This window comes from Pipistrellus hanaki (assembly GCF_964339955.1).
Source record: "Pipistrellus hanaki genome assembly, chromosome: 12".
NCBI lineage: Eukaryota > Metazoa > Chordata > Mammalia > Chiroptera > Vespertilionidae > Pipistrellus > Pipistrellus hanaki.
Window position 1 is genome coordinate 1,733,470 of NC_140514.1, and position 27,889 is coordinate 1,761,358.

A 27,889-nucleotide genomic window follows, 5' to 3' on the forward strand; every position below is an offset into this window, starting at 1 on the left:
TTGTGGTTAATCTTTTAGAACGACTGCTTGAGAACAGCAGGAACAGAAACATGCCATTTAAAAATAAAATCATTCACTCTAGTTCTTAAGTCATAGTTGTCCCTTTTTAAAAATCAGGTAGATCCTTTCTCTTGTGCAGTTACAATCTGATTGGTATCCATAGTGACTTCTGGTTCTTATTAGTTCTTTATCGGGGTGGAAGGCGCTCCTTTAAGAAGGTGCCCGGGGGTGGCGGCCTCCTCCTTTCCCTTTGGGGGGAAGGGAGGAGGAGCCACTGCGGACCCTCACTCCACACACGCCTCCTGGCTGGTCCCCAAGGGCCCTGGCAGCCAACACCGCCCCTTTGCGGCTCAGGGCGTGGCCTGGCCAGGTGAGCGCCGAGCCGTGTCCCGGGAAGAGCCGTGTCCTGGCAGAACGCCGGCCAGCGGAGCAATGCTCCCGGCCCCCCGGCAGTCAGCACTGTTCCTCACAACACAGGCGCCTGGCTCTCCCTTATCCTCAGCGCCAAGCGCAGCTCTGCACGCCCCTCACATCACAGGCTCCTGCCAGACTCACCTTCTCTATCTCTGTGCTCAGCGACAGGGCCGAATCTTACTACCAAGCATCTAGAACCGGAACCATCCCCACAGGCCACGATTAATTCAATAAAAAAACAAATAAATTTGCAATGAATATTATAATAATCACTCACAATTCAGGTGTTCTTGAATATTTTTCAGCTGAAAATTGCCAAGAAAAACGGGTTTGAAGTTGGTCGGGGCTGCCACTTGGGGAAAACCTCTTCTACAGACGCACGTGGTGGTGGGGCAGGCGGCCGCTGGCGTGTGCAGATGCTTGTGGTGTGCAAGGGGTTAATTATAACTTATTGGCTATACACCCACCTTTAATTCCCATACTTTTAGGGAAGGCAAATTTGGGGAGTACATTTTAGGTTGCAGCATACCAGGAGTATTTCACAGGAAAAGTATAAAAATGCTTATGTCTTAATTATTTATTTTTTTAATATAAAAAGCAGGCATAAAATACAATTACATTTCTACAAAGATGCAACAAATTTAAAAGAAAAATCAGGGGGATATGATTTCTGTTCAAAGGGGACAGCTGATCAAATATTTGTGATTATCTAAATCATGCAGTTCAACTCGGTACAACTTCAAACACACTCACTGGGGGAAGGGAAGCGGCGGCGGCCGGCTGACACCCAGCGCTGTCACCCAGCGCACCTCAGTGCTCCCGAGCAGAGCAGCGTGGCGTCTCCGCCCCCGGGGAGGACAGGAGTCAGCAGCAGGGGAAACACGGGAGAAGCTCGGTGTGACCGCCTCTGGCCGGAATTTACAAACAGCTTCTCCCCGGAGCATGCTCCAGCCGCCGGGGTCCAGGCCTGTGTGCGCCAGGCCCGAGGCCGGTCAGCGGCCAAGGCAGCACTTCCGCAGCGGGTCTGGCCCCGAGCGCCGCCGCCGCCGCTGCTGCTGCTGCTGCTCCTCCTCCTCCTCCTCCTCCTCCTCCTCCTCCTCCTCCGGGGCCCAGGCAGACCGGGAGGGCGCCTGCCCAGCCAGACTCCTGTAGCCAGCGCAGGCTAGCTTCAGAAACTCTCACCTACACCTTAGATTTCCTGGTACACTTTTCCTTTGGCTGTAGCATTTTAAGTGTTCAGATTTTTTTCTTAAAAAAAAAATTTTGCTTCTGGATAACAATTTAATACTTTTCAAAAATTCACTATACACCAATTTTCAACAATAACACCAGTTTTACTTCTACTTGTCTCGCTTATCCCCACGAAAGTACAAAAACCTAAGAAAACCCCAGCATTCACTACTTGGTTCTCAACAGGAGGTATTTGTGGCTCTGGGAGAAATCAGGTGTGAGGAAAGAAGCGACTTTTGGTCTCTATTTATCTTGGAAGCTGTGGAGCCTCCAGAGAGAGAAGCTGGCACAGAACCTGGCTGTCACACCAAGTCGGTATCACGCTGAGTGATGCTGGGAAGAGCACTGGGTAGGTGCATGCACCATTCATGTTCGCACATGAAACCAGCAACAGGGTAAAGAACAAATCCTTACCCAAGGCCGAATCTTTTATTAAGCACATTGCTGTTAGCTGGACAGCTTCATAAATTCTATGTCAAACCACATAATGTGAATGATCTCCATGGGAGAGATTGGTTTCACCCCTTAGAATATCCCCCCCCCAAGGTCACATGATCTTCCTCGGACAGTTGCATCACACCATGATTCTCCATATTCTCTTATATACAGCATTCAAAATTTAAACTTTTGCCATTTTTACTCAAATATTTCAATTACTCATGTGTAAACTTCAAATTATTTCACCTTAATAAAGTTTATTAAAAATATATATATATACTCTCCAATTCAGAATATGATAGAACCTCCCATAGAGTAACAAAATCTTTATATAAAATATTAATTCAGTCTCCTTTTAACAAGTCTAATGAGTGGAAATAGTTATTCTATATAAATTTTATATATTTTTCATTTTAAAATCTTACTTTAAAAAACATCTGTGCCCCGAACCAGAACCGCAGAACACACCTGCGAGGCCCGCCTCCCACACGCCGCCCCGCGTCAGCACAGCCGGCAGGGGGAGGCAGGCCGGTCTCCGGAGGAGGAACGAGGTTCCGTTTCAGGACATCGGCAGCCACGCCACTCTTCCGTTTGCACAACAGTATCTGTAACTGGGACCCACCGTTAAACATCCCACACTGACCCCCGGACAATGAAAATGTCTCAGTTCCTTCACTGAAATAGCGGATGATGTCTCTGAGCATCACGCCGAACTGTGTGTGTTTGTGTAGAGAGAGACTGATAAAAGACTAGTTTTTTACCTGATGCTTCTCACTGATGCATCCTGTCACAGTAAAACACACAGACTTCTGCGGGATGAGAAACATAGCAGGAACGGTCCTGCCCGCGCTGTAATTTTAACAGTGTTTAAATAAAAAGGTAAGTGCCTTTGAGGCCGCTTCTTCCCAGGCACCAGTTTTCACAACCCAATACTGAAATATTGCCATACACTACTGTGTGGTGAGGGGTCACATTTCAATACTTAAAATATATCTAGAGTATATTTTAGTTTTCTTTATATTTGAGATAATTTTTGAATGCTGAGTGTGAAATGTAAAAATAGTCACAAATGTCCTTACCAGAAAGAAAAACCTATGTAGGGTAGTCAGCAAATTCCAAGCAAAGAAAACATTTCATAGTCACACACTAATACTGAGGTCTGTAAAAAGGCTTGGATGAATAATAGATAAACGTAAAAGATATATTAGTTCTAATACTATCCATTATTGTTTCTATCACCATACTTTAAAAAATTGTTATACAATCAAAATAGGCTGACATTGATAACTATTATATGTAAAAATAGTGCACTATCTTCTTCTGCAAAGCAAATTTGCATCCTAAGAGTTGGTAAACACTTTTCAATACAGAAAAAGGCTGGGACTTGGGAAAAATTAAATTAAGGCATTCAAAATGGATAGTTACCTATCATGAAGCAATAGGAAATCGATATAATTAAGTTCCAAGTTTCTGGTACAGCAACATGAACATGCAGCTCCATCAGGTACACAAATGAGTGCTATAACCCAATGTTATGGCTTTGTACAAGTGCATAGTTGCAACTGTAGTAAGTAATGGTATCTGATTGATGAGTATAAAAAATAGTGGGAAGTTAAAAAACCCTCTTGCAGTATTACAGTACTACATATGTGTGTACACACACACACACACACACACACACACACACACACACAGTATAATGGTCACTTCTTCAGTCTGTATCACTGTAGTGAAATCCGTTCCCAGGTTCCTGCGGAGAACATGCAGGTGAACCCTCTGCAGAAGCTGAACAGATGCCGCCTCTGACTCTTCTCTGTGCCACGCGGTGTGAGTGTGTGAGTGATGCCACGACAGCTCTATGGAGCTTCTGGAAGAGCTGCACCTGATGCTCTTTATTAACCAGTCTCTGCTGGTTCAACCTGCTGTCCCAAAGGAGCCTAGGAAAATCTCTCCAAGACTTATAATTTATCTTGTGGGAATAAAGGGAATATGTATATGTGTATCAGTCTCTCAGGAAAATACAGCTTTACAATAAATTTCGGGCCATCATATTTCAGTCTTGTTTTATCTGGAAGAATAGGATCACCTTGAATAATGACTGCATTCATAGAAGGCAGTTAGCTGTAAAGAAAGGAAAAATAAAGTTAGTTGAGATAGTGAAATAATAAGATTGTTAAATTCTTTGAAAAGGCATTCCATGTACACCATTAAACTAGATAGTCTTCCAAATACAATACTTTCAACACCTAAATCATGCATAAAATGTATTTACCGTGCTCCTTTTTTTAGGTACATGCAGTGATAGTCTTTTTCATATTTTTCTGTATCGGCTACAAACATGACACACAGTTTAATACGTTTAACTGACTCTCAGGTTTAGACATGTCACTGAATAGCTCATGTGAAGGAAGTGGACTTGGAGTCTGACTGCTAGCTGCCTCAAGTATTGAAAGAACAGGACTCTGGGCCAGGCTTTACTTGACTATTGGACCCTTAAAATCTATTAGGTGGAAACATACACGTTATAGTAAGCAAAATGCTCTGCATATCCGGTGATAAACAGAACCCCAATAGGACACTAGTGGCCCGTGGCAGGAAGATCCCTGCAATAGGGCTTCCTGTGCAGTCACCGCCCCACCTACTCCCCTCCCTTCTCTCCGCCCGCTGCTTCCCTTCCTTCTCTGCCGCCGCCCGGCTAGCTAGCTTGCTTCTCCCCAGCGCTTGGCTTCTTTCTACACTGTCCTCAGCCTTCAATCTGGCCTGGATATGCAAATTAACCACCACCTTGGTTGGGTTAATTTGCATACTCACCCTGATTGGCTGGTGGATGGGACTTGTGGGCATACCGAAGGTGCGGTCAATTTGCATGTTTCTCTTTTATTAAGTAGGACTTAGGTATGTTTTGCAATGTGCTTACTTAGATTAAGATAGACCCTTTTTTAAAAATCCATCCCATGCAAAACATTTAACTCAGGAGGTTATATTTTTATTTGCATCTACTCTAGCCACTATTAACCAAATTATTTTACATTTTCTAAAAGCATAAGAACTCTCACACCATATCATTGGCATCCTTCAGCAAGAGAAATATTACATTTCCAAAAACCAAACATTTCACAACATCACAAAGCAGCCCAGATCAGAAACAAATATTTCACAGCACTTATTAGACTTATAAAGTTTTAACAGTTTCAACTCTTGCAGTTAGAAAGGAAAGTGGAGGAAGGCAGGGAGGGAAGGAGACAGGATGGAGGAAGAAAGAAACCTCATGCTATGTTCACAAACTCACACAGTTGTAGGAACTTGAAAACTATAAATTGTACTTCTCTGAATATGGCTTCTTTAGAATAAACAGAAAGTACCATATTTAGTTCCTTTTGTTATTTCTACATGTTTTGTTCCCAAGATAAAAATTATGAATCTGAACATAGCATTTCACTTTTCTATTTAACATAAAAATTTTAGTTAGAAACTTTCTTGAAAACTACTTTTCAAATATATACTATTAAAAAATTAATAAAATTTCAAAAGTAGCAAAAATGAAAACCCAAATGCAAACAGCATGCACTACTTGAAAGTACTAAAATAACTCATTTTTCACTTTTTGATTTACCCCATTTATTTCTTCAGAAATCAAAAACATCGTCATCATCATCACCACCACCATCAACATCATCAAATGACCAATCCCAGTCTTTAAATGCCAAATCAAGCAATCTGTAATGGGAGGTTTTCAGTTTATACTCTAAGAATACTCTTTAGGAATAGCAGTTTCATAAACTATGATCTAGAAATCACACTTTGAATGTGCATAAGCATGTTTGTTTTCCCTCCATCAATAACATGATTAAGATGGAAACAGCCATTTATATATCTTTTTCTTATCTATAAACTAGAGGCCGGTGCACGAATTCATACAGGGGAAGGGGTCGATCAGGACCTGCTGGCGGGGTGTGTGTGTGTGTGTGTGTGTGTGTGTGTGAAGGCCTGCAGGAGGTTGGCCAGCAGGCCCTGACCTAGCTGTGTACATGTGCTGAGATAGCGGCACACAAAAGCCACAGACAGAGCACCCACTAACGGCCTGAACACCAGCAATGCTCTGAGGTGGAAATACAGCTCTACTTCGCTGCCTGCACTCAGGCATCTCACTCTCCCCGGTGCAGAGTTGCTGACTGACAGGTTGTCTCTCCTACCTCAGCCACACATTTTTTCAGGGCTCTGCCCCCAGTTGTGATAGGTAGCTGACTTCAGCCAATGGTGGCACAACGCTGCAGGAGCACTAGCCAATCAGCAGTTGGGAGCCTGGAAAGGCATGGGGCTGAGCTGGAAGTGGCTGATGGGGGCAGAAGGCCAAGAGTTGTGTGCGCGCGGGGTGCGGTGGCAGAGGGAAGATGGCGGTGGTGCTTACTTTACGTCTTTGCAGTTAGGCTGCTTCCTTGCCCCTTCTGCCCACTCCGAGCTGCTACTCTGTCTTTATCAGGGTTGCTCTCCTCCTACAGGCTTCCCGGACCCAGATTCTCCAGTGCCTGGAGCCTTAGCTGGGGGGAGGGACCATGGGAGGTTGGCCAGACAGGAAGTTGTTTGTGGGAGCGCACTGACCACCAGGGGGCAGTTCCTGCATTGAGCACTGTCCCCTGTTGGTCAGTGTGCATCATAGTGACTGGTCGACTAGTTGTACAGTTATAACAGTCGCTTAAGCTTTTATATATATAGATGCATATAATCAGGTTAGTCAGGTATGCTTTCCAGAATACCAGAGAACTGAAGAAAAGATAGGAAGGAGTAGTATTCAGAATGTAGCTTTCTCCATTCCAGCAGGACCCTACTTGCTCAATGGGTCACCAACAGTTATGCGCTCCATGAAAAACATCTGAACTCTTGGCTCTGTCACTTCGCTGTGTGACCTTAGGCACACGATGCTTCTGTGTGTCAATCTCATCGTTAAGAGAAGAAATGAATAGCTAACCCACAGGTTGGTTTTGAGGATAAATTAGTACAGTTAATAATAACAGCTAACATCCATTTAATTATTATTTTAAAACAATTCACCACAGAAAAAAGGGAAGTGCTGCAAAGAGGAGGATCAGAATCGGGAATGCCACAGAAGCTAGAGGGGAAAATGTAATGGTACAAACACTGGAAAAAAAAGTTAAGAAATAAAATTAGCTGTGCCCTGGCTGGTGTGGTTCAGTTCAGTGTCATCCACTGCACCAAAGGTTGCTGCTTCTAGTCCCAGCCAGGGCTGTGGGCTTGATCCCTGTAGGGCACATGCAGAAAGCAGCTGACTGATGTCTTGCTCTCACATGTCTGTCTCTGTCTCTCTGTCTCTCTGTCTCTCTCCTTTCCATCCCTCTCTCCAAAATTCAATTTAAAAAATCTTAAAAAAAGAGGATGTATTTATGGGTATTTTGTTTTAGTGTATGATGATATCTAACAAAGTCAAATATTTGTTTTAAAAAAATACACCATATAAATTAAAGTACAGCTACACTGACTAGTGCTCAGACTATTATTAAATCAATACAAATAAGGAGCTAGATATTAAATTACTGCTGATACACACCAGGAATGCTGTCCCTGAGTTTCCCTAGCTGATCTTTACAGCTCTCCCGCTTTCTACAGGAACAGGCTATAAGCCAGGAGGACTTTAAAGCCATCTAGTCAGTGCCTGACTCGCCCCTGGAGCCATGCTGCCTGACGTCAGACTGCACACACAACAGTGCTGCCACGCAGCGTCTCAACCAAGTGAACAGTTTATAAACCCTCTTCTTCCCAATTTAAAACTGAGTGTCTGATAGCTTTCCCTTCCGAAGTTAAAATGTGCCTCTCTGCTCGGTTCTTGTTCTAAATCTTCTTTGCTGCCTTAACCAGTTTAGCTTAGTGGACAGAGCGTCGGCCTGCGGACTGAAAGGTCCCAGGTTTGATTCCGGTCAAGGGCATGTGCCTTGGTTGCGGGCACATCCCCAGTAGGAGGTGTGCAGGAGGCAGCTGATCAATGTTTCTCTCTAATTAATGTTTCTAGCTCTCAATCCCTCTCCCTTCCTCCCTAAAAAATCAGTAAAATATATTTAAAAAAAACATTATTTAATAAATTAATTAATAAATCTTTGTTGCTATTTATGATCTCCCAACATTTCAAATAATTTCTTCAGAAATCCTTAATTTCTCCCTTGCTACATGAGTAATACTTTCAAACGAACCACTACTACCTCAGTTATTCTCTTCTATACACCCTCCAATTTGCACTACCCTTAAAACATGACACCCAAAAAATGAGTGCAAACTGTACGGTTATTCACGTGAGACAAAATATACACAAAATATAAGAGTTAATGAAGCAATGAAGGCATAAATGTTAAAAGTAATGGAAATATTGTTGCAGAGGCATAATAAAAAACAAAATCATATTTAAAATGTGCCCATCTTTACATTTAAAATGTCAGAGAACATTAGATTAAAACTTTTTTACAAAAATACCCTATGCATATTACAGTCAGTTTTGCTATTAGTTTTATCTACATGCATAGTTGTGAGTGGAAAAAATCCCTATTACTTACTGTTGGCTATGCAAAATGTATTAAAAAATCAATGAAGAATGATTTGAAGGGCAGGGCCAGAACTAAAACAAAACAAAAAGCAACAAAAATCAAAAGTAAAGGTGCTTTTAAAAAGACCATGATGCTGAATTAGGGGAGGAGGGGAGGAGAAGGAAACTCGGTGAACAAGAAATGGCTATGGAAGTGAGGTATGCCTCATTTTGTCCCTAGAATGCTATGATTATATACCTAAACATGGCAAAACATTGGCCCTTTAAATATTTTTGGTTGAGTGTAATATATGTGTGTGATTTGGTAAATAGATTTATATTACATTTACTTAAATCAGTGAATGAGACATGCATACTTAAATAGTTTCAAAGATTTGGTATTCCATAATTCATTAAAATATCAAGGAAAAGAAATTGTAATTAGAAAAATCTGGGGAAAAAAAAGAAAAGAAAAATCTGTAGCTTGAATATGAATAGGAAAATATTTCTAAAGATGCTCTCATCTTTATCACATTTCAGCTCCTACCTTGGTTTGTTCGGGGCGAGCTGTCGGCTTGGCCGCCGGATGGACTGGTTCTGTTGGATCTTCATGGACGTCCTGGGAGAGGACCGTGCGAACGGGTCCGGAGCCGGAGGCTTCTTAGGAATCTTCTTCACCAGCCGGCTCACCCACTTCTGCTGCTCTTCCGTCGAGTTCGCTAACACCAACAGGTTCTTTGCCGTGGAAATATCATAATAGACTATAAAAAATTATAAAATAATTAATGCGTTTAAAATGATATGTACATAAATATTGATGGAGCAAGTAATTTACTATTTACCTTTGCAAGGTGCTATAATCTCTTCCTTTTTGTCCATGTGGTCTTTATGACATTTAATATGGCAGCGGCGGCATTCCAGAGCAGGAGGCGGCTTGAACATATGCCACAATGGCTTCATACAGGCCTCGCAGTTGGTTGGAAAGTGGTAGAGAGTAGGAATAAATTCATGTCCTTTGTGGCAAATATAATTTGACTTTTCTCCCACTGGCTCCACTGGAAATTCTTGTTCCTTCTTACTTTCTCCTTCATTGGCATACAGAATCTATACATACCAAAAAGCACAATGAATGATTCCTAAATACAAGCTATTTTTTAAATAGTTACACTTCATATAACATAAAATAAAATTAACCTAAGTTACTCAATAAGAAGAAAATGCACCTGATGTTCAAACAGTAGTAGGTTCTGTCTCATCAAGAGCTTATATGAGAAAAGTCATTATACAGTTACTTCGGTTAATTTCAAAAGAATCATTCTTGTTCAAATGGCGCCTTTTTTCTCCATGATATCTTACTAAGTTCAGCAGTCTTATCAGAACAGGCTAGCAAGAGGTAAACCTGCACGTGCTGTGTGTTAGAAAGTTTTTCTGGGAGGGAGTATTCAAAATAATCACCTGAAGAGATGTGGCAATTATATGACTTGATGCTTTTATGACTTTCAAAAATAGACAACTGGTGCTAACTGTAAACACAGCTCTAACTGAAAAGACCAGAGGTAAGGAAGAAAAAAGAAAAAGATGTGTGATATACTCCAAATGAACATGCTCAGCACCAGAAAGTAATTTTCCCATAGTACACCAAACACAATGGCTTTTTCACGGAAGGAGCTCAATAACTTTTGGTCTAATTTTTTTAAAGAAATTTTATTTTTTGTTGTTGTTAATCCTCACCCGAGGATATTTTTTTATTGTTTTTAGGGAGAGTGGAAGAGGGAGGGAAAGACAGAGAAACATCGATGTGAGAGAAACACACATCGACCAGTTGCCTCCTGCGCGTGCCCTGACCAGGGCCCAGGCCGGAGAGGAGCCTGCAGCCAAGGTACGTGCCCTTGACTAGAATCAAAACCGGGACCTGTTGTTCCACAGGTGATGCTCTATCCACTGAGCCGAACTGGCTAAGGCTGGTCTGACTATTTTTAAAATGGAAGTAGTAAAAAGAAGAATTAGGCTTCACTTTAAATCAGAAGGAAAGGGCTACTGAGTTCAAATTTTAACTTCACAAGCAACTTTTTTCACTTCTGAGAGAGCTGAACATAAAACCACCAACAGAAGAAAGTTTATGCTTAAAAAAATGTCATAAGCAACCTTGAACAAAAGAATAGCGAAGGCCAGAAACATGATATAAATACACTACAGACTTTAAAATGTCGGATGGAGAGAGAAATGAAGCTAAATCCAAACAGAATAGCCATAAAAATCACAAAAGAATGAACCACCTTTAAATGGAACTAAAGGTAATCTGAAGATAGCCCAAGAATAAAAAAATTCGGTATGTCATGTCACTCTTAAAATCTCTAAAGGTGAAAGGAAAAAAACAAACAAAACAAAACCAACCAAAAACAAAATAAAACTATGTTTACCTGAAATATCCTTGGAATTTCTTTAGCATCTGCTCTATATACATCTGTCTGTGTAACTGGTCGGACATGAAACAACTTGCTATAAAAGATTTTTAATAAAGAAATAAACTGTTACCAAAAGATCAAATTACATTAGTTATCCTATACTAGTCAGAAGTTAAAACTGACTACTCTGACCCATGTTAGAAGGTCAGAGAATATCTTGCTAATTCTATCACTCCTTGAGATTTGGAGAAAATTTTAATGTCAGAAAACTTTCTATTTCATTTCAGAAAACAACCAGTAAAGACCCATGAAATAAAAATGTCTTAGCTAACTGATATCTCAGATGTCCATCCATCTGCATGAAGCAAATATAAGAAATGTAACCATAGTCCAGCAGCAGCTATACTATATGAGTAAATAGACATGTGACTACTTTATATGACTACTGTATGCACTAACTTGACAAAAATGTCATGTTACTCTCTTATACTTTAAAAAATGAAGTTTCTACATATTCTAATACAGACACTTACTCTATGTCTAAAACCATATACGGATTAGAATGCTCTTTATCTTGTTCGCTGTCATAGAAGAGAATCTTCTTACTGCTTACGATCACATACTGTTAAAAAGGGAAGAAATTAAACAATGATTAAAGTTCCTATATAATGATTAAAGTTGTATATAATTTAAATAAGCAAACTGAAAGTATTTTTTTGGACTGATTCAGCTTAAGACCCAGTAACACAGGTAGCCAACCTGTTGCTATGGTTTGAATGTTTATGTTCCCCCAAATTCATATGTTAAATCCTAACGCCTAATAGATGGTATGAGGAGGGGCCTCTGGAGGGTGACTAGGTCATGAATGAGCTGAATGGAGCTCCAGAGAGGACCGGCCCTTCCACCGCGTGAGGACACAGCGGGACCTCTGCAGCCTGAGAGAAGGACTTGACCAGAAGCCAAACAGGCCGGCACTCTGGACTTCCAGCCTCCAGAACGGGGAGGAATAAGTTTCTGTTTTTCACAAGCTCCCAAGCTGCGGTATTTTGTTATACAAGCCTCAATGAGCTAAGACACCCCAAAGAGACGAACATAACATCAATAATCATAGTAACAGGAAAATAAATAAATGGGTCTTTCTGTCACATCCAGAGTTGTTTTCCCACCAAAAAAGCAAAAGCACCAAAACCTATTTTATTATTAACAACTTATTAATGATAAAAGTCATGTTTACAAAGATATATAAACCCATGCGATTGGAAATCAGACAGTACAAAAATTTTATGTGTCTGCATACTCTAGTTATATTACTGCATGTTCTTTATACCTACAAAAGTGAAATGGCTGTATGTAGCTAACCCAACCAACAGTAAAGCAAAAGAACCACGAGAACACTAGTTACCTTTCTAACCCATCCGAACTTCTTAGTGTTGTTTCTCACAGGTAACGAAAGCCATCCCTCCAGTCTTGATTCTACAAATAAACAAATGAGGACAAATATAACAATTCTAAGAAAATGAGAAATTTAACAAAATTTTAATATAAAAGTCACAAAACCAATCTGTCCTTCAAAATTTACCACTGCTCATTATCTAAGATATAATAACAATGCGGATCAGTATAAGCAAGTTATGCAATGCAAAACAAAACCCGGGTTATATCTCATTGGAAATATATATCCTATAGTTTATAAAGTCAAATGCCTGCTGCTTAAATCCATGCCTTTGCACAGTTCAGCAGAAAAGTTGCAGAGAAGAGAAGCAGCTCTTTCTTCTCACTAATACACCCGTATTAGGTAGGACCTCTGCTTTTCCTGCGGAAGGAGGCCTAATTATAGATATGCTGCACATTTTCTTCGAAGAGAAAACATTTTAAGGGAGTAATTGCATGTTCAGATAAAATTAAATAAATTATGTAAATTACAGATTAAAATTGATAAATGCGTTGCAATATAACCACATGAATTCTAAATTCCAACACATCAAAATTAATAAAGACCAAATCCTTAGACTTTGTTCTACTGGCATTTGATCAGCATCTTTCAATAAAATAATTAAGTGAAATAAGCATTTTTGGATATTACTCTATTAATAAAAGTAACTGTCACTTGTTTAACATCTACTACATGTCTGAATCCGTGCTGGATGCTTTACCTAAACTTTCTTAACTCTTACCACCCCATGGAGAGGTCACACAGGGACAATTCTGACTACAGCGCCTATATACTCCCTGTCATCAACGCCCTTCCAAACTGTCTGAACAGAGAAATGCTGTCCCGTGCCAGCTTAAGGGACTAAATCAGATGACATCTAACACTATGCATAAGACTGAAATGATTTTATTGCTAAAGCTCTAAAACAACTGCAACACAATCACTTATGGTTTATATTATATACTAATATATATACCTGAGAAATGTGACAATGTAAATAACTATTTACTTTGAATTCAATTCCTAAGAGACTAAATTTTACCTTACATTCAACTGCTCCTTCATTAATTTCCTGTGGCATTTATATGACACGTTTTTGTACCCAGACTAACTTTGTGTTAAACGTAATTTCAGGTATTTTCTATCCTGTTTCTTCACTTAAACGGTAACAGCAGGGATCAGGTCAAATTGTCTTATACTCCCTTTTAAGGCCTAGCAAAATGCTGCCTAGGAAGCACTCACTGGAAACCCAAGCGCATCCTCTGAGACAGTCTACATGCTTTTTCTGTATTGTCACTCTTGCTATGAAGCCTCAAGAGAGCTTCTTCTTGGTTGAAAATGGCTGAAACAGGCAGCGAACCACATGCCCTTAAATGATGCAAAGTACTGTCTCATTTCTTATCTATCAATTGTCACAGCAATGCCAAGTACAAATACCCCCAAAACAAACTCTTTGTCCATGCGGGAGTCTCTTTTTAACTGAGACTAGAGCAATTTGTTAGAGTTAGTGAATATTAGTTAATGTCACAGAAGTTTTTCACAAGGACTAAAATTAAGAGTAGTCAGAAAAACCTCAAGGGGGAAGATTTTCAGGATATCACCTGTATCATTAGGTTCCGATGAAATGGGTAAATAAGGCAAAGAGTCTTCTGAGTCAGAACCAGAGTCAAGAAGCATATGAGAACTGGAAGGCTTAGTAGCAATATTGAGAGAGGTAGAGGAACGCTGGTAGGTGAATGACATGGATTCCATAGTGTGTGACTGAGTGATATGAACTAAACACCCAACATAAAGAAAGTAAGAATGCAGAAAAGAGTTAAGAGAAAAGAAAATGAAAACTTAAAAAGAGAGCTACCTATAATATATAATGAACTACTTCAAATAACTAAATACATGAAATTTTCTTTTGCATTTTTTAATGAAAAATTTTGTCAAACATCAGTAAGTAAAATAAGTTAAAACTCCTTTGAATCTCTACTCCAAGGAGAAGGTTTCTGCCTTAAAGAAATGACAATTTTCCTCAAGAACAAAGTCAGTCACAGTTTAAATATTGAAGACAAAAGCTTTTAATAAAATAAAATGGGGTGGAAAAGAGGTTGTTGTACCTGGGAACCCGTCATCCGCCTCGGCATCCCCTGGGCCGCTGCCCGTGCTGGAGCTGTCCATGCCCATGTGTAAGGCCTGGAGCTGCGAGCGCAGCTGCTCGATGTCACTGTCTTTACTGTCCAGTGTCATCTGCAGTTCAATGCGAATCTGGCTCTCTTCAGCTATTTGCTAGGAGGAATTAAATTGTATTACATTAACTGGATGCCATAGCTCTCATAATTTTGCTTCTTACTCCAGTAATTATTAATAGAAATGTTCTATAATCAATAAAATATATACTGACATGAAAATGATTCTACTTCTTAAAAAAGAAGTCTTTGAATTAGAATCCAAAAAGTATTCTTACAGCCTGCATTTCATTCAGTTCTTTCTGGTACTTGATCATCTGCTGGGTCAGTTTTTCCCGTTCGGATTTAAGCTCCATATGCAGCTTCCTGTTCTCCTTCTCTTTCCTCCGCACATCGGTGTCACTGCCACGCTTGATAGGTTCTTTTCGATTCATGATCTCAGCCAACTTATTCACAGCCTTAAGACATAAAAATAAAGTATACACACACAAAAATCCATTACGCTGGTGGTTTCTTGGTAACTCACCAATAGCAAGTTAGATAGCCGCTAATAATCTCCTTCTCTGTACACAGGGCCACAAAGAAGCACCTTGCATATTTGGAAACGCACCTCCTCTCATTACTCATTATCCTTCCCCAACCTCTATCCCACCAGCTTTTCACTCAGGTTTTCAGAGAACTGAGACTTAAAATGCTTATGGGTCTGATCTGATGTCACCTGCTTCCCCTCGGAGTTTGGAGTTCTAAGAGACTTTTACTAGGCACATCTTTTACTGGAAGAGGATTTTGCAGGTGTATTCCATTCATAAAATACATGTCCAACCACAGAACAACACACGTGGGACTCAAAAGTACTGCTGCTGTATTACACAACCATGAGAGTTGACAGAAGGATGGTCAATATCACAGGTACCTTTTTTCAGACTGACCCTCTTTTAGGCTGTCAGCAAATGGTCATTCTCTAAAATTTCTTAAAAAGCAGAAAAAGCTTATCAGATTATAATAAAAAATTAGGAAGGAATGTGATTCTATATGAAAAAATTAACAAAAACTTTAATAAATATTAAACTGAACAATGTTAATCAAATCTAACTTCTATTACCTTGGCAAAAGTCAGGTAACTGGGACTGTTCATAATACTGACCCATTCATGGACAGCTACGGCCAATTTGTAATGCCAGAAGTCAAGCAGAAAAGACAGAAACTAAAAAAATTTCAAGATCCTATTTAGAGTCTATTATACATACTTGAGTTTTGAGTGTTCTCTCTGTTAATAACTGCTTCTCAAATTGTGCTTTAATAGCTGCTGCACTTATCTCTTCATCTTTTAACCTTGACAGTTCTGAAACACAAAAAATGTCACCATTATATTGATAACTAAGCCACTGACCACCATTAGGTAAATTTAAAGTTAACATTCTTTGTTAATACATACGTTCTTGAGCATCTTTCAATTTGTTATTTAATTCTTCTTTCTCATTTGCAAGATTGGCAACATCACTAGTTAATGTCCTATTAGTTTCTTCAAGCTAAGGAGTAAAGCAGAATAAATATCATATCCCAATTTACAAATTTAAGTTATCAAGTAAGAATTCAAAATAAAAATACCTAGAATGTTACTAAAACTCCCGTTTTTCTGTGTACATCTATCTCCAAACTCTCTCTTGGTGCTACCTTACCAAATTTAAACCATAATATACCTTATGTGCACCCCAGGAAGCCAAAGAAATGCCCTCTTCTTAAATATCCTCAGCAGTATTTTTGAGAAAAAAATTTAATAAACTAAAAAAAGTGCAAATACTATAACAAAGCTCTGCATTGCACCGGGCAGAATAAACAAAAGTTAAAACTGCAGTCTTTCTTTCAGAACATTATTTTAAAACAGAACATAAAATTTACTAAAGAAGTTGATATCCTTTTGTAGTCTCTCTGAATCCTATTCTTCCTTCCTGGAGGAATTTTTACTGTGAACTTCGTGTTCATCCTTCATTCACGATTGTATACTTTCATTACACACACACGAGATAATATATAGTGGATTTTTATGTGATTTTAAATTGTCCATAAATAGCGCCATGCTGTATTTATCGTTCTGAAACTACTTTCACTTGATATTATATTTAGTTGTTGATCTAGACCCAATTAATTCATTTTAACTGATATAGTTCCATGTTCTGCCACATTTCATCCATTCATTCATTCTTCTATTGACATTTAAATTTTTGCTATTACAAATATATTTACTGCTATGAGTATGGTGCCTGAATTCCTCTAGCATATTTATCTTAATGTTGACTTTCTTTGGATAATATGAACAATTTTAAATGTTCATACTATTTACAATACTACTCTATGCCATACTAAATCTACACTCCCCATAGCAGTAAATACAAATGCCACTTTCCAGACATGCTTTAAACATTTAAAGTTAGTCAAGGTACTTAATTTCTGCCAGTGTGACGAGTGGAAACAACACTAAAAGCAGATAGTTAAGTGGATCGGAAATCTTGTAGCCAGCATGTACAACTTTTCATTGGATCTATGTTATTTTTCTAATTAAGTTCCTAGACCTTGTAAGGAATATTTATGATATAGCCATCTAATTATAATAAAAAATGAACCAAGAATTTTACTTACAGAGGCAATTGTAGCATCTTTTTCACTGAGTTCCTGTTTATGCCTAGCCATCATCTCTTTGATCTCCAGCTCTTTCATGATTTTCTCTTTTTCCAAATCAGAATACTGCTCTTCAGCAATTGAACGAGCCAGCTGCTCAGAATCTGCTTTGGTCAAGGTGATCTCCAGCTGAGCAGCCAAGGAGTCCCTACATTTTAGAGACATAGCATTTTCAATTGTCACTGTGAAGTCCAAGTTTACACTCACTCACTTCACCAACAATTTTTATTTGGAATATAGCAGGCCTCTTCTAGGGCAGGGCATGTGCTTATGAACATAAGAGATGGACCTTGTCCTTACCTTTCATCCTGTAATTCCTGCTGCTTCTGCTGCAATTCTTTACAAAGTTTGGTCTTTTCTTCACACTCTTCTTTAAGTTCCCTAACCTGTGTTTTATAGAGTGTCTAAACAGCAAAATATAACAGACATATATCATCATCATCAAGAATAGTTTTACATTCAAAAATCTATCCAGACAAAAAGTTGATACATACAAATATATTAATAATACTGGGTAATGTTGAGCCCCTGAGTAAATTAATGCTTTAATACGCTTTTTGATTTTCGTATAATCAACCAATTAACTAATAAAGTTCAGCTAATAATTTAGAAGTTTGATTTTCAACAGAATATCATACTGAGATTTTTCTCATTAAATCACATAGACTGACAGGGATAAAGAGGCAAAAAAAAAAATAGTACTAATTTAAACAAGAAATTTTGTTGGCTTAAATCAATGAAACAGAGGTGACATATACTATTTCATATTTTAAAACTGAGCTCAAAAAAGTACAAATGTTAAAATTAGAATTTTATTTCTCTCACAGTCTTCCTCTAAAAGCAATGCTTTTAATCAAATTCATAAGGTATGGGCATGTGCTTAGAACTATTTTTCTAACAATGATAATACAAACTATTCTAAAGGCAAGAATAATTTCCTGGCTCTGCAGCAAAAATATTTTTAGTTCAATAACTTTTTAATGAATGTGCCTGAACTTACTGAGAAATACTGTTCTGCTTCAAGCTGGTCTTGGAGCTCTTTCATTTGCCCATCTGCATCTTGACGTTCTCTGCGGTAACATTAAGTCAAATGTTAAATAAGTTAGACACATATTAAGCCAGTGACTCTTCAGATGTGTTCTGGAAGTCCCTGAGACCCTTTTAGACAATCACAAAATCATATCGTTTTTATAACACTTAAATTAGCTAAACACCCTGAAGAACAACAGTGCACTCAACACATCACTTACACAACAAACGGAGACAACATGGTCAAGAAAATGAAATGGTCCAGAAAGTCCTCAGATAAACCAAAATTAAGGCACTTTACACGTAGATACTTGTGCATATCAGTAAAACTTTGTCTTGATTAACTTACTTTCGAAGTTCAGCATTCTGTTTTTCCAAGTTCATTTTCATTTCCATGAGATGATTATTCTCTTGCTTTAACTGCTTTTCTGACATTTTTAGTGTGTTAACTTGCTGTGTCTGCATCTTCAAGTCATTTTGTGTGAGGCAGCGCTTTTGAGTTTCCTGCTCTATTTTTAATGTCAAGTTTCTAACCTAAAAAATAAATTGTGTACTTGGTATATAAGTAAATTATTTTGATTTTTCTTATCAATGAAGTCTGCAGTATATATGATGATGCAAAACAGATTTTTTTTGCTTAGGAAGTGAATTCATTTCACAGTAAAATATTTTTGTATTTTTTATAATGTTTTAAAAAATAAAATATGGCTTTTACATTAAAAATAACTTTAGTCTCTAAAATTATGATTTGTTTAGTATATTATCCAAATTCAATAAAATTTAAAGGTTATAAAACATTATTTTATAAGGAAAAATTTTTCACTATGAAATCCTTGTTCCTTTACAAATAAACCTATGTACTACTAACGCATTAAGTAATATGTTACTCATTAGAAACATACTTACATCTTCGTTGAGCACATCCTTCTGTTTGAGGAGCTCATTGATCTTCTGCTGTGCCTGTTTGAGGTCACAGTCGAATAGAGAGCATTTCTTCTCCGCTTCCAGCAGCAGGTTCTCCACTTTCTGTTTTAAAGTCCTTTCCTCCAAGAGCTTTTTTTCCATTTCTATTGCCACAAAATAAACGTACCATGAATGTATAAACAAAAGAAGCCTATCAAATACATGATGAGGTGCTAAAAAAAAACTATCGTAAATGACGCTCCTTAAAAGTATTTTTAAATCCCAAGTTTAATATTTTCATCACTCCTGTTAACATATTTGAAATGCCAATAATTTCATGCTTAAAAATTAGGTATTTCATTGACAGGGTATAAAAATTTACCACACTCTGCAATATTATATGCGTTCTAATGGAAATAAAATAATTCTACCTTTATTTATGGTTCTAAAAGATACTTATATCTTTTAGCCCTGGCTGGGTGCCTCGGCTTGGTTGGAGTGTCGTCCCATATACCATAATGTTGCAGGGTTGATTCCCGGTCAGAGCATATACTTAGGAGGGCATATACTTAGTTTCTTTCAGGGTTCCATTCCCAGTTGGGGCACTCAATGTTTTTCTCTTGAGAACATGTTTCTTTCTCTCCCTCTCCCTTTCCCTCTCCCTCTCTAAAAAATATAAAAATCAATAAACATCCTCAGGTGAGGATTAAAAAAAAGATACTTTTATCTTTTAAATAAAGATTACCCCCCCTGCTGTTCTATGCCCCTCAGTGTTACTTGTCTTATCTTCAAACACTGAGGTAGATTCCATGACCTCTATGGCTCTTTCCATATTGGCATATTACCAGGCAGAGGATAAAAACTATTTTTTAGGGAGGTGGTCAAGGACAGGGCTCTGGAACCAAACTCCTGGACCTGACACTTTCTAATTATTTGACTGGTCAAGTTAATGAACCTCTCTGATGTTAGAATGGTGAAAATACCTACCCTCACGGAGACATTATACAGAATTTTAGTTAATAAATATATAGCACTTAAATGCTGCCTGAAGTATGGCAAATACTTAATAAGTGCTCACTATTTAAAAAGAGTTTGTAATGACTTAAGGAAATGTTCATAATATTTTTTAAAAGAAGAAAGCAAAACTAAACAAAATTGAGAGAATATAAAAGTATAACATTGATTACTAGGACTACAATTAATCATTACTTTTTTATACTTTCCTATATTTTCTAAATGACTAACCATAGCATTTGTTTTATTAACAAACTAGAGGCCCGGTGCACGGATTCATGCACCAGTGGGGTCCCTCAGCATGATCTGTGGGGCCTGGGCTGAAACAGGCAGTCCAACCCTGCCTGCACTCCTGCGCCTCCTGGCCCTGCTGTGCCTGCTGCGGGCTCGCACCGTCAGTCCAGATCGGGAGAGGCTTGCGCTGCCACAGCCGCACTGCCAGCAACGAGCACTGTGTCTGGCCCTGTCAGTCAGCTGAGCAGCGCTCCCGCTGTGGGAGTGCACTGACCACCCGGGCCAGCTCCTGTGCTGAGCGTCTGCCCCCTGGTGGTCGGTGCACATCATGGTGACCAGTCAATTGGTTGCTTAGGCTTTTATACATACAGTAGGCAAAGTTTTTATTTAATGAAACGATTCCCTATTAAATGTTAGTTATTATAGTTAAGTGATTAACTTTTAATATTCTGATTAGAAAATCTGTTCAAATCCAACTAGGTTCCTCTGCTCCTTCATATTAATGCTCAACATCTAATTATCATTTATTACAAAGTTATGCTAAGCAAAAATTAAACCTATGAATGTTCAGTTTTTAATGATCTATCTTCAAAAGTGTGGAAAATGAAACTGTTCTTCACAGCTATTAACAGCTAGCATTTCTAAGCACTTTCCATATATCACTGAACTTGGTTTTCACAATAACCTAATACTTCAATTACCTCTTTGTGGGAAACAAGGCACATAAATGTACGTAAGCAGAAACGGTCATATAGCTGGTAATTCGCTGATGGAGAAGTCACAGTCCTAATCAGTGGAGGCAGTGATGTGCAGTGAGAAGCCCCAAGGCTTAGACACAGGCTGGAGCACCACCTGCAACATTTAAGTTTTGTGCGCTCCTTCCAACACTGACGTCTTCGTGCCTCTTACATTAGTGTTATAATAAGGAGTTTGAAAAAGTGACAGTTATTATTATACTGAATTTCTTTTCAGCAGTTCTGAGAATAACCTACGAATGAATATACACATTTAAAAAAACCATCACCCCAATGCAGAGAAAATAGAAAAAGCATAAGTGATACGTGGATTTGTTGAGGTGATGAAAAGGTAGATTCGCTACCTTGTTTTGGGTGATAGTCACACGTGTACATTACAAATGTGAAAAATGCATTTTATTGCATCCAATTATACTCTCAAAGAAATTCCAATCTGACTTCTGGGTCGCAAACAGAAAAACAACCATTTCATCTTTTATCATCCAGAATTAGTGCCTTAAAGTAATATTAACCAAAAAATCTCCTGTCACTATCAATACCATGAAAAGAGTAATTTCTTTTTGATCTAGTCATTTTGGGGGGCCTTCCTGTCTTAGAAATAATTGCTGAAGGGGACAGTGGAGTTATGTATGTAAAACTTCCCTAATAGTGTTTCTCCTCCAGTATGTGGCAATAAAATATAAACAAATATTTTCAAAACCAAAGCATTGAATACAGAATCAACTCTTAGTAAGATGACACTAGAAAACCCTCTTAGAAAATGCATACCTTTCATGGCTTCTGATTTAGCTTCTTCAATTGATTCATAAATCTTATTTTTATCTGCCAGCCGTGCTTTTGTAGTTTTATGCTCAGCTTCTTCTTGTTCTAAGCTCTGCTGTATAACTTTTAGTTGATATGTCATATCTATCTCCATATTGTTCTTTTCCTATTGAAAATGAAAATGGCAGCTATCAACAAATAGACTGTTGACAATTTCAAAAGCTTACAAAGGTTTTTTAAATAGTCTTACCAAGAATGTCCACTATTTCCCCTTTTCTATTCATTAAAACTGCTTGTATAAGTAATCTACGTAACTCTACCAGTTCTCTTCCCACTATACTCACCTCTCACACCTCCGCTCTCCTGTTCTGAGATCTGTATGGAGATAGTTTGATCTCCATAAAGTGACCAATGGTATTTTCAATATCAAGTTCACAGATACTTTTTAGTCTTCACCTCACTTGAACTCACTGTTGCCCTTGGAACTATTCCCTTGACCTAACTGACACTGAATTCACTTGGTTCTCCCCATCCTGCTCTCATCTTTTCTGTTTCCGGTGAAGTTTACTCCCAAATTGCTGCTTAAACATTGGTGTTTTCTGGAGGCAGTGTTCTTTAGCCAATGCTTCTCCTCTTCCTATATTATTATATCTTAAACTTTTAAAACTTATCAAATGTTTCCTTTTGCTCTATCTTAAAAAACCCTCAGGATCCTCTACCATTCACACTTATCTTCAACATGTACGAGACATGTTTTAAATTGAGAATCTTTATTAACAGAAATCAGTTTATTTTCTATATATCCTCAAAAGATTTCCTAATTCTGTTTTCTATAGTTTCTATCCTAAATATATATTTCTTTTGTATTTTAAGTAAAATATTTAATGCTAAAATATATATCCCTAGTCTATACACCAAGCCTAAATATAAGCATCCATAAATAGGAGAAATAAATTTTAGAATAAGTTTTCCAATCTGAAACTCTTACACAAATATAAAGTTTAATGTTTTACCTTTTCCAAATCAGTGAATCTTTCCTGAAGTTGTCTCTTCTCCATCTCAACTTTTGTTAATAAGATTTTGCCATTCTTTACATCTTCTTCTAGGCCGGATATTCTACCTAATATTTGCAACATTTAAAAAAACAATAAATCCACAAAGTGTATATGTGTGTATATATATTTATATGTTAAGAGTTAAAAATTTGGATGTCACCTCAAACTCTCAAGTTGGTATTATGAGCAGAAGTTTTATAATTGCTGGTATAGTTGATATAGTTGAGATATGGCTTTATAGTTAATGTATCTGGAACCCAATCTACTACTTTGGGAGGCAGCTTGATACTTAAAATACTTCAAACTACTTAAAAGTAAATCTTTCACGCACAAAATTTCATATTAATGTATTACTAATACTCTAACTTTACATATTCAAAAATGTGCTACTCCAGTACATTATCCATCATCTAAAGTTATTTCCAAAATATAAATCACTAAGATGAATTCAAGTGCAATATCTACATTAATACCTTGTAAATCATTAATTATCTCTGATCCATGGGTTCGGTCCCTCCTTTCAGATTCTAGAACCGACTGAAGATTGATAAATTCCTTTTCGAGTTTTAACTTGGCAGTCTCCAACAGGCAATTCTTATCTTGTAGATCTCTGTTGTTAGATTCCAACTGCTGAATCTGTTTGGAACTTTCTGCCTGGCTTTTTCTTAACCGGGCTGCAGTGTCAGATTCTGTTCGCAGCAAAGCGTTGGTTTCATCCAGCTGTTATTCCATTCAAATCAAACAACAAAAAACAAACAAACATATGTGTATATGATGAAAATACCTCAATTCCTTACCCCATTACAAAGTATTTAAATTAAACAAATACCTAAAAATACTTCCTAATGATTTCACTTTAAAATTAGAGGTAAAACCCTCTTGTTACACTGACAATTAAAACTGTTAATGGGAAGTCATAAATAAAATTCAATATCCTTATTACAAACTGAGATCAACTTACTTGTCTCTGGAGCTGATTCACTTTCTCGGTGGATATTTGTGAGTTCTGATTTCTTTTTTTCAAATCTTCAAGTTGATCTTTTAAACTGTTAACTATGATAAAAAGCATTTTAGTGGCAAGAGTCAACACAACACACACATACACACACACTTAATTTTATTTTTCGTATTGAATATTCTATACCACAAACCATCATTTTCCAAATTTCGTTTCTTGTCTGCTTCATGATCAGCTTTCCGCTGATATTCCGCATTTTTGTGCTGAAGAAGCGCCTTTTCTCTTTCTAATTGTCTTAATGAAGATTCCACAGTTTTCCTTAAGGTAATCTGAAATAGGGCTTCAAGTTATTATCAGAAAAAAGCATGTATAAAAAGTTTAATAAAACAAAAACTATTTCAGTTATTTCAAGCAGATAAGAAAACATAAAAAAAATCTGAATGGCTATAGAATTAAAACTACAATAATGTTTTCCATATTTTAAAAATAGCACACTACTCTTAACACTGTGTTTTGTTTATTATTGAAAGTCAAACTTTGGATAACATTCTGTCACCACTGAACCATTTTTACGTGATAAAAGCATGGGTCAAAATGTTATGAATAAAAATTAAAAAGAAAGAAACAATGTCACTCTCTGTTTTTAACCATGGCATTCATACAAACGCAATTTTTTTTTACTTTAAATATCTACACATACTAAATTAACTCAAGTTTTGCAAAAACACAACAAAATGAAGCTTATAACTATGATTATCCTATAATTTTAGTCCTATCCACCCATACTACAGGTAGACTTTATTATAAACAAAGATGTATATTAATATGGTACCAAGAGTACACTAGGAATCAAATCTTTTTATCAACAAAAATGTTAATAAAAGTGTACAGCAACTTTACCTCTTCTTCTAGCTCCTTTGCTACTTTCTCTAGGCGAGTATGAACAGATCTAAAGAATTTCAAAATAAACAGTAAATAAAATAACTCCTAATTCACAATAAAATAATTTACTATAAATTTAAAAATAATCATATAATTATATTTTAGTAATATGTTTAAACTTAAATTTTAGAATATACTATTCAATTATCTACAAAATATACCTGCACTTCTGCTCTATTTCCTCTTTTGCTTGTATCTCAGTGCTAAGGTGTTCTTCTAATGTGTATAGTTTTTTCTGAATCTGTTAGAAAAGAAAATAATTATAAAATTTGGTCACACTTCAAAGATGAGAGACTTAAAGAAAACAATGATCAGCTTCTCTTTTCTTTTAACTTAATATGACCTCCTCTATAGTTGCACCGTATTTATACCTTCTAATGTGGCTTTTATTGACAGGGGCAGTCCCCGCCTCTTGCTTTCTGTCTAGAACAGTATACATATATGCACAACCACACTATATAAACTTGCGAATAAGAAGCTTCTGAAACAAGTTTCTCATTCATGAGGAATAAAGGATAGCCTGCACTGTTCTTCTGCTGATTGTTTATGTAAAAATACTGTTACCATTTGTGCCTACAAAAGATATATACAAAACAAATATTCAGAAAATTTGAGCATGCTCAAATATACCAGTATTCTTAAAAATAAGAATATAAGCTCTTCTTTATATTTTTCTACACAGTGCTGGGCACCATACTGTAAAGAGTTGTAATCAACAACTTTATTGAGTAAATGACAATAATGACATCTTGTTATTCTTTTTAAAAATAATATATATATTTTTTATTTCAGAGGCAGGGAGAGGGAGAGGTAGAAACATCAATGATGAGAGAGAATCACTGATCGGCTGTCTCCTGCGCGCCCCCTCGTAGGGACCGAGCCCGAAACCCAGGCCTGTGCCACGGCCTGGAATGAACAGTGACCTCCGGGCCATCTTGTCCTTCTTTAAATCTGTCTAGGCCACCTCTGTCAGTCTGTAAGCAAACTAAAGTTACAGAAAGTATTAAATAATCCACTTTTGGAGCATTATTACCTTTATAAAGGTTTTAACTTTTGAGTTCTTTCATACCTTAGGAACAGAGGTAGGCACTTGAAAAATGTGGTTTCATTAATCCTAACAAAAGCCCTAAAAAAAAGATGGTAGTATTCTATCTACTCAATAAAGAAACTAAAATCCAAAAAGATGAATAACTGGGCCAGAACAACATAGCTAACAGAGGCAGTACAAAAACCTCCACCGAAGTCTCTGATATTCCAAGGCCAATAGTCTTTCCACTATTTTTTCTAGTGATTAGGTTCTCCACGGTTTTGAAAATATTGTATATACCTTACACAAAACTATTTCCCCCCCTAATAATATATAGGCCAATGAACCAGTCAAATTTAATTATTATTGCTTTAATATAATTTGATCACACTAGTTGTCACATGATAATCAGAAGTTCTTGCTGAGAATTATATGTCTTTGATAAATGAAATAATAAAAATATACATTTTAAATGACAGATCCATAGGAGCAATAATAAAAGGGATACTTGGTAGAAAAAAGTGGAGAACGTCTGTCTTGGGAGATGCAGTGTTCCGAACGCTAAGTGAGTAAGGCTATCTCAAACTCTGCTAGTAATGCGTCTGTTGTCTCAGTTTTTCAAGATATATGACATCAACATACCTCTTGACTTTCCTATATAAAACAAAGAAGAAAACACAGAAAATATTAAAATGCTTGTTTTGCTTTATAAAATTCCTAAAACGCAAATTATACCAAAATTATTTAAACAAATTTTTTAGATTTTGTAAGTTTTGAAGAAAAAAATGGTTAGCCTCAGAAAATACAGTAAGTTTGATAAAATTATCCTTTATATGAATTTATTGCTAAATACTCAAAATTTGAATCTCTCCACTATTTCTGTACTCTTACCACTTATTTTCTGTACTTTTATAGAACTAAGATTTTAAAATTTTGTAACTGGTATTACATAGCTGTTCATTAATCTACTGTTACTTTCGGTATTAAAACTAAGCCTAAAGCCATGTATAATTCATCGTTTTACTAGCCACTGTATCTTACACAATGACGTTTGACAAAGAAATGAATTAGTTCAATGTTATGCTGAACTATATTGCAACAAGGAATGCCATCTAATGATTCAAAAAGTACCATCAAAGAAACTTTTAAACATGCAAGGACATTACTGAAATATTTGGACATGTAATTAAAATAGAGAAGTAAAAGTTTATACATACTTCATTTTTCCTAGATTGTATTGAATCATTTTCTCTACAAGATGGAAAGTCACTTAATAATCTAGAAGAAAAGACAGGAAAATAAATTATTTTACATGTCATTTTAATCAATTTTCTAATACCAACTTCTTTTCAGAATTAAATTATAATCACAAAAATCTCTGTCTTTCCACTTCAATTTATTTGAAATGAAGCAACATTTCCCCCTCTGGATATTTAGACTGTTTCAATCATTTAAAATGATAAACTTCTTCTTTCCTAGACATTTTCTAGAAAGAGACATCTGTCCTCCTTTTCAAAGATAACATCTCTTGATCTCCAGGGCTTAACACATAAAATGATCACTTTTATCAATCTCTCCTTATTGAGGCCTTCCTCACTCACTGCCTACGAACATTTGTGGCATTCTCCTGGCACTGCTACTTTCATTTTAGTCAGCACTACGATAGTTTGAGGACACACTGGTAACAAGGGGACCAATTCTTCCTGGTTTGCCTGGATTTTATAAGTTTTGAAGAGAAAAACGTTTTAGGATGAAAGTCCCACGCTACTTTCTAGGAAATTACTTAGTCCTGGGCAAATCCTGATGGCTGGCCGCCCGTCATCATACGTGGAAGGACCAGAGTTTCTCCAGTGTCTTTACTGCTTCACGCAATATTTACCACTTCAGTGGCTCCCCACTGCCTAGAAAGTCACAA

The 27,889-nt window shown here is 37.2% G+C and overlaps 1 protein-coding gene across 1 annotated transcript in view; it reads right to left on the reverse strand.

Annotated features, from left to right (window-relative positions):
• Positions 1-973: 973 nt before the first annotated feature.
• Positions 974-27,889, reverse strand: part of ROCK2 (Rho associated coiled-coil containing protein kinase 2) — a 69,302-nt gene continuing 42,386 nt past the window's right edge. Inside the window, exons 10-34 of the mRNA XM_084900120.1 lie at positions 27,192-27,252; positions 26,617-26,628; positions 25,109-25,188; positions 24,906-24,954; positions 24,199-24,334; positions 24,009-24,100; positions 23,521-23,767; positions 23,006-23,112; positions 21,999-22,158; positions 19,231-19,391; positions 18,674-18,858; positions 18,296-18,365; positions 17,596-17,699; positions 17,257-17,443; positions 16,055-16,148; positions 15,867-15,961; positions 14,898-15,077; positions 14,551-14,719; positions 12,416-12,486; positions 11,547-11,635; positions 11,029-11,107; positions 9,451-9,712; positions 9,156-9,369; positions 5,696-5,799; positions 974-4,203 (exon numbers count right to left, since the gene is read on the reverse strand). Coding sequence (XP_084756246.1) covers positions 5,709-5,799; positions 9,156-9,369; positions 9,451-9,712; positions 11,029-11,107; positions 11,547-11,635; positions 12,416-12,486; positions 14,551-14,719; positions 14,898-15,077; positions 15,867-15,961; positions 16,055-16,148; positions 17,257-17,443; positions 17,596-17,699; positions 18,296-18,365; positions 18,674-18,858; positions 19,231-19,391; positions 21,999-22,158; positions 23,006-23,112; positions 23,521-23,767; positions 24,009-24,100; positions 24,199-24,334; positions 24,906-24,954; positions 25,109-25,188; positions 26,617-26,628; positions 27,192-27,252 — 2,995 coding nt within the window. The 3' untranslated portion in view covers positions 974-4,203; positions 5,696-5,708. The remainder of the gene's footprint in view (positions 4,204-5,695; positions 5,800-9,155; positions 9,370-9,450; positions 9,713-11,028; positions 11,108-11,546; positions 11,636-12,415; positions 12,487-14,550; positions 14,720-14,897; positions 15,078-15,866; positions 15,962-16,054; positions 16,149-17,256; positions 17,444-17,595; positions 17,700-18,295; positions 18,366-18,673; positions 18,859-19,230; positions 19,392-21,998; positions 22,159-23,005; positions 23,113-23,520; positions 23,768-24,008; positions 24,101-24,198; positions 24,335-24,905; positions 24,955-25,108; positions 25,189-26,616; positions 26,629-27,191; positions 27,253-27,889) is intronic.